The sequence below is a fragment of the Lithobates pipiens genome, unplaced genomic scaffold (assembly GCF_037356315.1).
Source record: "Lithobates pipiens isolate NorthernLeopardFrog02 unplaced genomic scaffold, aLitPip1_a1.2 Scaffold_28, whole genome shotgun sequence".
Lineage (NCBI taxonomy): Eukaryota > Metazoa > Chordata > Amphibia > Anura > Ranidae > Lithobates > Lithobates pipiens.
In genome coordinates, this window is record NW_027507789.1 from 95,318,516 (window position 1) to 95,330,708 (window position 12,193).

The 12,193-nt window shown below is 42.5% G+C and overlaps 1 protein-coding gene across 3 annotated transcripts in view; it reads right to left on the reverse strand.

The window, feature by feature from the left end:
* Positions 1-397: 397 nt before the first annotated feature.
* The window catches only part of FBXL20 (F-box and leucine rich repeat protein 20), a 694,061-nt gene continuing 682,265 nt past the window's right edge, over positions 398-12,193 (reverse strand). For all 3 annotated transcript variants that reach the window (XM_077459474.1, XM_077459476.1, XM_077459475.1), the window contains one exon: positions 398-1,576. In XM_077459474.1, coding sequence (XP_077315600.1) covers positions 1,469-1,576 — 108 coding nt within the window. In that variant the 3' untranslated portion in view covers positions 398-1,468. The remainder of the gene's footprint in view (positions 1,577-12,193) is intronic.

The window sequence follows — 12,193 nt, forward strand, 5'->3', positions numbered from 1 at the left end:
GTGCAAGGGCCTGCCTGATTGCATACAAGTTGAAACTCTTAAGGTTTGACCTCATATGGTTTTGGTAAATCTAAAGACAAAAATCTACACAGTGTATGGGGTCTTAGAGAGACCCTGCCGCCAAATCATTAATTTCAACACAAACCTTAACAGAACATTTTATGTGAATTTAACATTTTATGCCTGGTTATTTACCTGTAAAAGCCTCCCTTGTCTAGGCATCCAAAAGCCCCGAGTCTACTGCTAGGAACCAGTACAGAGTGCAGTTAAGACATGCTTAGAAATGGAAAGGGCTATGACGTGCAAGGGTAGTCATGTTCTAGAAAGTTCAAAGGCACATTTCAAGTGGATAAAAAGGAAAAAAATATATAGAAGGAAAAAACAATGCAAGCAAGCATTTAAAATTAAAAATATTTTTCTGTGCAATTGCCTGTATTTTTTAGGTTGGTGACAGGGTCCCTTTAAAGTTGGAACTTTGTGTTAAAAAATGAACATATTACATTTAGCTGCCAAAAACTAGCCTCATCCACTGTGCTTGTTATATTAATTACTTAATCAGGATTTAACTTATACAAAAATTTTGAAATTCTTATAAACTCAACACACAAATGCATACCTCCTTGACAAAGACAAACTTCTAAATCTTAGTAACCAGACTCTAGACAATTTTTTTCCATTTTTACTCATGTAATTGGCATCATTATCACACCCACGCGAACGTGAGGAGGGATCACCCTGTAATATCATTAAAATTATATTGTACAAAGTATGTGTGTATTTTTATATATATATATATATATATATATATATATATATATATATATATATATTTTTTTTTTTTATATAATCCATTATTTGTAACATTTCTGTCTTCGTGTTCCATCTGTGGGGAATGCATTATGTCATTGTGGAAAGGCCAAGATATCACCAGCCAGGGGTAAAGGGAGAGAAGGGTGCTGGGGCTATCCTTGCTGCTGTGTCCCTAATGCAGTACCAGGGATTAAAGTAGAAAATGGAGGTGCAGCTGGTATACTTTTTAGGTCCTTAAATGAAATAGAAGTCCCTGCTCCTCTGTCCACAAACTCTCCTCTGGAACCACAGCAAAGGATAACCGTATCAACCCTTAATCAGATGCCAAAATGCAGGAGATTGTTTCCAAAAATCTACATTTTGAAACTCCTCCCTTCCAAAGTTTTGGTACAAAATCCTGGAGTGTTGTTGGTTCTGCTCCCCTTCAAATATCTGTTTTTCTCCCACAACCATCCTGGGTAATGCAGCAAGGAAAAACTGAAAAAAATCTGTTTTTGTAGATCCCGCCCAAAGTGCAAAGGGCGTGTATGCTCTCACATTAAGAAGGAAGGTCTCCTCTCCCCACCATGACCACAGTAAGCTGGCGCATTCTCTTCCAAATGAGTCCAGCTGGAACCTCACACACGAATGGTGAGGGAGTCCAGATGTAAGTCTCTTCTCATAGGATGGCACAGCATCTGCAGAATCGCTGCCTGCTGCCCCCCACGGAGGGAGGTGGTGTGACTGGAGCAAAGTAGGCATGAACTTTAATGTTAGGGAGATGTGTCTGAAAGAAAAACAAAGGGAATAAAAGATATTTAATTAGTGGGAGACCTGTAAAGCTAAAACTCAAAATGTATTTAACAAGTAATTGCAGTAAACAAGCAACGGAAAGAGCAAAGTAACAAATTCTAATGGTTCAGTCAACTCAAAAAAGTATATTCTAGCTATAGGTGGAGACTGGTGGGCAGAATCCCTGGCTTTTTCATATATCTAGATATGTTCACAATACGATATGCTATAGTTTCCAACTTTGTTCCCCCCTGGGAGCTTATGTTGTCCCCACATTAATCAAACTAAATAAAATCAAAATGCAGACAGTTTTTCCTCTAGCAGGTGGCATGGGAGTAAGTCAACAAGAATTCTTGGGGAACATTCAAGAATGCTCCCCAATCCAATCTTATGTAGACACCTTAACAACTTCAAAAGCAGCGCCAAATCTGACATTTAGGACTGTGATGATCGATTATTTTCATAAACGATTAGTTGGCTGATTATTGTTTTGATTACTCAGATAAAAACCTAAAAAAAAAAAAAAAAAAGTGCCCGGATGTTGTTCTAGATGGCAACATGGTGAACCTCTATGGAACTCCAGTCCACAGGGCAATCAGTGGGAACAGATTTTGCCTGGCAGACATCTGGTCCACATAAGTCCAGCGACGTCAGGGGAGATGTCTAAAACGGAAGGACAGGGGGATCTTCCAGAAAATGACAGATTTTTTTCCCTATGTCGGCCTGTGCGTGCAACAAGATGGCGCCAGGAGCCTTCCCCCCACGAGCTGCAGTAGCGAGACAGGAGGAGAGGGAGAACCTGCCAGAGTCAGCGGAGGACACCTGCAAGCCCACTAATTTTTGCTCTCCAACCTCAACCATGTCCATCAGCCAGGTGAAATCGAGGCCCAGACAAACACCAAGCATAACCAACACACTGAGGTGAGCCTGTCACACACACCTTCCACTGGGAGCACAGCCTTAGAGAACTCCATTGCTGCTGTTCCTACCACAAACCAGCCAGTGCTAGAAACTACCGTATTTATCGACGTATAACACACACTTTTTTCCCCCTTAAAATCGGGAAAATCGCGGGTGAGCGTTATATGCCGATCCTCCACAGTTTTGAGCCTCTGGGCGGCTTTCAGCTCTTCTCGGCCGCCTTCGGCCCTTCTTGTCGGCTTTCGACCGTTCAACGACTTTCGCCCGTTCTCGGCAGCCGAAAGCCGCCGAGAACGTCTGAGAGCGGGCGAAAGCTGACAAGAACGGCCGAAAGCTGACGAGAACGGCCGAAAGCTGATGAGAATGGCCGAAAGCTGATGAGAATGGCCGAAGGCGGCCGAGAACTACCAAGCACCACCGAGATACACAGGACATCCGGCTCTGTATCTCAGCGGCGTCATTTAAAAAAAAAAAAAGCTGCAAATAAAACTGACAAGGCTGCAACGATGGACAAGGCTGCATGACAAAGCTGCATATGACACTGACAAAGCTGCAACGATGGACAAGGCTGCAAATGACACTGATAAGGCTGCATTGACGGGCATTTAAATGTACGTTTTTTTTCCTTACTCTTCCCTCCTAAACTTGGGGTGTGTGTTATACGCTGATAAATACGGTACTTTAAAAAAAATGCAGTTTTTTCTACAAAGCGCCATTCGTGCGGATACCTTTAAGCTAGGCCAACAATTTAAGGCAGACATACATCTATTGGATGATCGGGCCTCACACTTAAGCCCCATACACATCAGATTTTCTGCAGATTTTTGTCTTCATATTTACCAAAATCCTGTAGTGCAGGGGCCTGCCTGATTGCATACAAATTGAAACGCCTAAGGTTTGACCTCATATTTTATGGTTTTGGGAAATCTGAAGGAAAAAAAAAAATCAGCAGAACATCTGATAGCATGTATAGGGCTTTAGAATCTAAGATGGGGAAATTCACATACAACTTTAATGAGGTGGTCGATGCGCACATTGAGCGGGAGAAGGACATGGAGTGGATGAAGGCCAAATTGGCCGATTTGGAAGATCGATCACACAGAAATAAAGTTAATATAAGAGGCATACCACAATCTGTTAAACCTGTGGCATTAAAAGATTTCTTCACAAAGCTCATGTCTGACCTCTTTTCGGAGGCCCCACCATCCGAGCTACTTCTTGATCACATACACAGACTCCCTAAGCCCCCCCCCCCCCACATGGCAGACAATGTCCAACGAGACGTGATCGTTCAAATCCACTTCTATCACATCTAAGATAGATTCCTTTGGGCTACCAGAAACCCTACAACATTCTCCAAGCAGTACGCCAGGCTAGTCTTCTTAGCGGATCTCATACAGTACACAATGAATAAATGCAAGAACTTGGCCACCATCACTAAACCCCTGCAAAGCCATAACATTGCATACAAATAGGGTCACCCGGTGAAACTAGTGGTAACCAAGGAAGGAAATAAACAATATCCAATCCCTTGAAGAGGGTCTGTCCCTGCTATGTCAAGGGTACATACTAGAACCTCTGCCCCAAAGAAGCCACCCTACCCATAATCACAGACAGGATGATGCAAGCTGGAAAAGATCCAACTGCCTGGAAGAGATTATCACTTGAAATGGCTCGCCTGGCCACAAAACATCTACACTAGCCCTGATGATTACCCCCAGTTAGTAGTTGCGGTTTACTGCACGTTTCTGTTTTCTTTTTATGGAAGGTTCTTTTCACAGAGTATCCCTATGATTAAATTAACTATCTTTCTAACGGTCTCTGTTTAAGCAATTACTTGTGGAACAAACCTCAGTCTACATCATATCCTGAATTGCTCCTATCGCAATATACACCGATTGATCAGCTCTGGGTTCTACAAGCCGCTTTCACCTTCTGAGGCAACATACGAGCAGCTTGAACCATCCCATTCACCTCTTGCTATTCAGACATTGCATTAGACATCTCATTGAACAAAAGGCACCCTCTATGGAAGGACGTCACTAAGCTTTAATGTGATGTCTTATGCCTTCAAGAAATGCATTTTGCTCAGAACAACACTCCATCCTAAGCCCACAATCGAGTCCCCAATGTATACTTTGCTATTGCAATACATAAGAGAGGGGTTTTTATTGCCATAAAAGATACTGCCCACTTCAAACCACTCAATGTCACCATGGATGATCAGGGCAGATTTATAATTTTTGTGTGCGACATAGACAACGCCATCTAAACCATAGTAAACATTTATGAAGAAGAAGAGAAAGGGTAATTTGTTCCTCTGTGGGGACTTTTTTGTTACTCTTTTTTGTTACTCAATGCAGTTCCAGATGGCTCTTTGGACATATTGGGCCCCCTTTCCACACGCACACGACCTTCTACACTGGGCAATTTTCTCAGGACCATTGCCCTCTTTGACATCTGGAAATGCAAGCACTCCACAGAACTGGACTTTTCTTTTTTCTCCAAACCCCACTGCTCATACTGAAGGATAGACTTATTCTTTCCGGACAAGCTTTTACTCCAGGACTTCACATCTTCTGATAGCCACACCATCACGTGCTCGGACCATGCCCCTATATTGATCTGTGTGTGTGGGGGGGGGCGGAGTGTCATGGGGGGCATAAACATGATGTGGCACAATGTTTTCCTGATGTCTAACCCTGCTAATTCCAAATATATAAATGACCAAAAACGAGAATACTTTGAGCATAATGCGCCCTCCGCCATGGATCCCTTCCCCACACTGAACACCCACAAGGCCTACATCAGGGGGGTTTTGGTAAAAGCTGGCGCTCAAGCAAACCTAAACTGTCAGATGCCCAATTGCAGGACCTTAACAAACCTTTCACAACCACCGAATTGGAGAAAATGGTTTTCTTTCTCCCTAATAATAAAGCCCCAGACCCTGATGGCTTCTCAGGCAAATATTCCAAGCTCTTCACATCCTCACTCTCCCCACATATGCAAAGGACATTCAACGCTGCATCCTCTGGTGCGTTTCTTGACCAGTGACCGCAATTATACTGCGGCAAGCTGGCTCGGCTGCGTGAATTGTCGTAGCTGTAAGTCAGTTCGTGCATGAGGTTTAGTGGGCACATGCGACGATTTGCCAACGGGGGGGGGGGGGATCGGTGGGTCTGGCAGACTCGATGTCCGCCGGCCACCCACGATCGTTTCCTGCAGAGACAGAACTGTGATCTGCCGAAAGTAAAAATAGGCAATCTCCGTTCTGACAGGGGATAACACAGGATCTTGTCTTTCTTCTATGCAGGAAGACTGATCTGTGTGTTGCCCCAGGCAGCCCATCTCCTCACACAGAAATACACTGAGGGAACACAGTTAATCCCTTCCCTGCCAGTAGCACAATATCAGTGCATATTTTTAGCATTGATCACTATAATAATGTCACTGGTTCCCAAAAAAGTTTCAAAAATGTTAGCTAGGTGTCCAAACTGTCTGCCTCAATGTCGCATTCCCACTAAAAATCACTGATCACCAACATTACTAGTAAAAAATAAAATAAAAATGGCATAAATGGATTTCCTATTTTGTACACAAGATAACTTTTGCGCAAACCAATCAATATACGCTTACGTTTTTTTTTTAACAAAAATATAAAATTATATAGACTGATCATTTGTCAGTGGGCACATTATATATATATATATATATATATATACACATACATATATACATACACACACACACACACAGTAGATATAAAAAGTCTACACACCCCTGTTAAAATGTCAGGTTTCTGTAATGTAAAAGAATTAGACAAAGATAAATAATTTCAGGATTTTTTCCATCTTTAATGTGATCTATAAACTACACAACTCAATTGAAAAACAAACTGAAATCTTTTAGGGGTGGGAAATAAAAAAAATCCACCCTCTTACAACTTGGGATGTAGCTGTGTTTTTGGGGAATTAAGCAATCACATTCAAACTCATGTTAAATAGGAGTCAGTACACAAAAGCCATTATTTAAAGTGCCTCTCATTAAGCCCAAATAAAGTTCAGCTGCTCGAGTAGGTCTTTACTGACATTTTCTTAATCGCATCTTACAGCGAAAGCCATGGTCTGCAGAGAGCTTCCAAAGTATCAGAGGGATCTCATTGTTAAAAAAAGTTTTCAGTCAGGAGAATGGTACAGAAGAATTTAAAAAGGCATTAGATAACCACAGAACACAGTGAAGACATTTATAATCAAATGGAGACAATATGGCACAACAGTGACATTACCAACAACTGTACGTCCCTCCAAAATTGATGAAAAGACGAGAAGAAATCTGGTCAGGGAGGCTGCCAAGAGGCCTACAGCAACATTAACCACTTCCAGCCCAAGGATGTCATATGACGTCTTTGAATTTCAGCAGGGATATCTGAAGGATGTGTGAATCTACAGGCATCATTCAGGTATCATCTTTTAGAGCCAGTGATTCTTTGCACTGCAAGAATGATCATAGCGGACGTTGCGCCGCTTGATCGTTCTTACAGGCAACGATAGGGGACACACCCCCTTCCGCCACCCTCTGGTGCTTCTCTGCACTCTCCCGTGCCATCGTGGACCTGGAGAAAGAGTCCACCTCTGCCAGATGACAAGCATAGAGATTTCCGGTGACAAGATGGTCATCTCTATGACCGCCAGAGGCCCGGGCGCAACATTATGACATCAAGTCCAGGCCGCGGTTGTGGAAAGCATAGGATCTTAATTTCTTTTTAATCTCATGCTTTCCAGCCTGGAGGAGAGATGTGGAGACTTATAGACCCCATCTCTCCATAAAGAGGACCTATCACGCACTAGTCCTATTGCATGGGATGTTTACATTCCTTGTAATAGGAATAAAAGTGATAAAAAAAAAAAAAATGTAAAGAGAAAATGTAAAAATAAAATAAAGTAAAACAAACAACAAAACACAATTTTTTTTAAAGTGCCCCTGTGTGTATGGGCTTACGCCCGTATGTGGGCGCAAGTTCCACCCACATATGTAAACACCATTCAAATTATACATGTGAGGTATTGCCACATGCGTTAGAACGAGAGCAACAATTGTAGAACTACAACTCCTCTGTATCTCTTAAATGGTAACCGTTAAAAAATGTAAAGCATCACCTATGAAGATTTTTTAATACTGAAGTTTGCTGCCATTACATGAGTGTGTGTGCACAATTTTAAAATGTGACATGTTGGGTATCTATTTACTCGGCGTATCATCTTTCACATTATACAAAAAAATTGGGCTAACGTCGCTGTTTTGTTTAATTCATGAAACGTTTTTTTCCCCAAAATTGTTGCGCAAATACCGTGCAACATAAAATGTTGCAATAATAGTAAATTATACGCTGCACTTTAGAATATTACACAATAAATGTGTGCTAAAAATTAAAACAAACACATGTAGTGTTATTGTGACATAAGTGACATATGTGACATAGATATATGACAAAAATAAAACAATAAATATGTAAATTAAAACATTAATAACAAAGTGCTCATGTGCATCCAAGTGCTTTGTAACACAGATATAAGTGTCCGGTGGTATACAGGGAACGACACTAGTGGCACTTTAAATAGCAAGAAGTGCTATTATGCAAAAAAACGAGTCTTTTATAAACAATTATGTGGCAGTCCTGTTGAAAAAAAGTACATATGTGTGGTATCCAGTAATAGCACTGCTGACATGCTTATAAATCCATGCGTCTAGAAACGATTGACAAACCCCCAATGGAGTACTCACATGTACCAGGTGCGTCAGTGCACCAATCTGTGTATGACTTGAAATATTTAAAGCAGCTGGTTTTGGAATGGTGTATGCTTCTTCCTAGGAGGATAGACTGCCTTTTCGTACTTTCCTGGCCCCTCCCCTACACGTGCTCGATACAGGGTCATCGTATCTTCATAAGGGGGAATTTTTATTTCCCATCTTTCCCGCAGTATCTTTCCCAAGATACTGTGTGGGAAGCCCAGGATCCCGTCACCATTATAAAACCCAGGGATGGTTCACAAGTGTGTATTGACTAAGTGTAATTGCCAAGTCACACGCTCCAAGGTGAGCATTCAATACCTAGGGGGTCACTTGAATAAAAATGTGTGATCTGCAACACCAGTCAATCATTTCTAGATGCATGGATTTATAAGCATGTCAGCAGTTAGTTTTGTTGCTAGAAAATTACTCAAAACCCCAAAACATGTTTACCTGTAAAATCCTTTTCTTTTAAGTACATCACGGGACACAGTGCCATAGTAGTTACTATGTGGGTTATAGGCCACCTTCAGGTGGTGGACACTGGCACGCCCTAAGACAAAAAGTGCACTCTCTATATAACCCCTCCCACTACTGGGAGTACCTCAGATTTGTAGCTAAGCGATACACGGGTATACCAAATAAGGGAGGGACCTTTGTGTCCCCTGATGTACGTCAAAGAAAAGGATTTTACAGGTAAGCTGTTTTTAAAAATCCAGTTTTCTTTTCAAACATCAAGGGACACAGAGGCATAGTAGTTACTATATGGGATGTCCCATAGCAATGGCAACTGAAGGGAGTGAGACATCAAAAAAGTAGGACATTAAGAGACTAGAGGACTCATACTGCAGCCTGCAGTACACTGTGCCCAAAGGCAATAGCCTCATGACCTTTTATATAAATTTGATAGAATCTGGTAAATGTATGGACTGAAGACCAATTTGCGGCCTTGCAGATCTGAGCGATGGAGGCCTGGTGATGCACCACTCAAGAGGCACTAACAGCCCTAGCGGAATGCGCTTTAACATGAAAAGGAGGGATTTTCTTCTTTAGATAGTAAGCTTGAACAATCACTTGAAATAGTAGATTTTGATGCTGCCTGTCCCCTTTTAGGATCTTCTGGCAGTACAAACAAAACATCTGTTTTTTTGGGAATGTAGAAAAAGGAAGGCAGAACAATATCCTGGTTTAAATGAAAAACTGTTACAATCTTTGGTAGGAATTCAGGATGAGGGTGCAATATCACCTTATCCTTATGAACAATCAAATATGGCTCTTTACAAGACAGAGCCACCAATTCCGATAACCTTCTGGCAGAGAATATGGCAACCAAAAAGATTATCTTTCTTGTCAAATGAACCAAGGGAATATCCCGTATAGGCTCAAAAGGATGTTTCTGCAAAGCCGATAAGACTAAATTCAAATCCCAAGGATTCAGGGTTGCCCTGACAGGAGGATTAATCTGAGTTACCCCTTAAATAAAGCTACGAACCAAAAAGTGAGAAGCAAGAGGCAGTTGAAAGAATACTGATAAGGCTGAGACCTGGCCCTTGATAGTACTCAAGGCCAGCTTAATTTCCAATCCCATCTGCAGGAATTCAAAGATCCTATCTATGACATACTTCCTGGGGTGCCAACCCCTGGATCCACACAAGGAGACAAATGCCTTCCAGACTCTATAGTAAATGACTCTGGAGGCCCGCTTCCTAGCATTAACCAAAGTAGACACTACTGAAGGAGAGAACCCATGGTCCTTTAAAATGTGGGTTTTAATAGCCAAGCCGTTATATTTAGCGTTTGTAAGGTAGGATGGAATACCTGACCATGCATGAGAAGGTCTGGCCACATCGGCAGGGTCCAAGGGTCCCCTACTGCCACCTTTATCCTGCGAAGAAGATGCGGAAGCAGCAGAACTGGAAGAAAGGCATAGATCAGTGAAAACTGATCCCATGGAAAGACCAAGGCATCTGTTCCGCATGCCAGCGGATCCCTTGTCCTTGACACAAAGTTGCGGACTTTGTTGTTGAGTCTGAAAACGAACAGATTCACATCCGGAACACCCCATTTTTGACATATCAACAGAAAGATGTTGGGGTGAAGGGGCCATTCTCTGGAAACAATTGTTGGTGACTCAAGTAGTCAGCCTGCCAACTTTCTATCCCTGGAATAAAAATTGTCGATAGGCAAGGAATGTTGCTTTCTGCCCAAGATAGAACATGATTCACCTCCTTTTGGGCTGCAAAACTTCTTGTGCCCTCTTGGTGATTCATGTAAGCCACAACCGTGGCAATGTCAGACCAGAACTGTCGGATTCATCCTGATAGGACAATTTCGTAAGCTGAGTGTCCAGGCCTTTAGGGCCAAACGTACCAACCGAATTTCCAGAATATTGATGGGTAAGGTCCTTTCTGACATGGGCCACTTCCTCTGGACAGAAGCCTCTTCCAGGACTGCTGCCCAGCCTAGAAGGCTGGCCTCCGTTGTTACCACTTTCCAGGACACTGGTAGAAAGGATTTTCCCTGCTGGATATCAATGACCAATTAAGGCTCTGACGCACCTCGGGGGATAAGCGCATTGGAAAGTCCAAAGCCTGGACCTTCGTTTTTCATGTCGACAGAATGGTGTTTTGCAGCAGTCTTGAATGAAACCGCGCATAAGGAACGGCCTCGAAGGAGGCCACCATCTTCCCTAACAATTTCACGCACAGCCAAATGGAAGGATTTCTCTGTTTTGACAAGTCAAATCAGTTCCTTTATGGAGCCGATTCTTGGGGTAAGGAATACCTTCTTTTGAACTGTATCTATGACCAGCCCCAAGTACTGTAATCTCCTTGATGGCTATAAGGAGGATTTTTCTAGGTTGAGAATCCAGCCTAGGAATTCTAGATAGTTTACAGCCGAGATTAAACTCTGGTTTAGACAGGTGACTGATTTAGCTACTAAACGCAGATCGTCTAGGTAGGCTAGAATTGTTATACCCTGAGCCCTTAACCTGACTAAAGGAGGCACCAGGATCTCTGTGAACACTCGTGATGTGGTGGCTACACCAAACGGCAGAGCCACAAACTGAAAATGAAGATTTTCTACCTCAAAGCATAGAAACTTCTGATGAGAGGGAAATATTGGCACGTGGAGATAGGCATTTTTGATATCGATTGATGCCAAAAATTCCCCTCCTTGTAGAATGGAGACAACCAATTGGATTGACTCCATGTGAAAGGAAAGGATATTCAGGTGCTGGTTCAGATCCTTGAGATCTAGAATGGGTTACCGTGCAGAGGTTTGAATAAAACCCTGAACCCTGCTCTTCTGTGGGAACCTCTGATATCACCTTCTGAGACAAGAGATGATCCAGAGCCAGAAAGAGAGACTTCCTTTTCCCTGGATCTCTGGGAACATTTGATTTTTAAAAAACGGGTTGACGGGAATTCTTGGTTTGAAACCTAGAGAAATTGAGGAAGCCACCCATCTGTCTTGACAACATTCCTGCCAGATCTTTGAAAATTGTAGAATCCTTCCCCCCACCCGAGCGAGTGGTAGCACCCCTTAAGGAGGCTTTAGTATTTTGCTTTGCAGGCTTCTTGCCTCAAGTCCTCTTTTGGCCCTGGGACTGCCCCTGAGGTCTTCCTCTTCAGCTCGACGGTGGAGGCCGTCGAGACTGTCTGGAGGCAGATGCTCCTGGCACTGGAGAAGATGCACGTTTAAAAAGGAAAAACATTTAAACTTCTTCTTTACTGGTAAGAGAGAACTTTTCCCATTAGAAATCTTTTAGATATACTTATCTAAAACGTTTCCCAACAACCGTTCATCCTGAAATGGGAAACTGGCCAAGAGCTTTTTACATGGTGCTTCAGCTGACCCAATTTTTAAAAGATAGGATTCTGCGCATATGTACCAGTCCTAG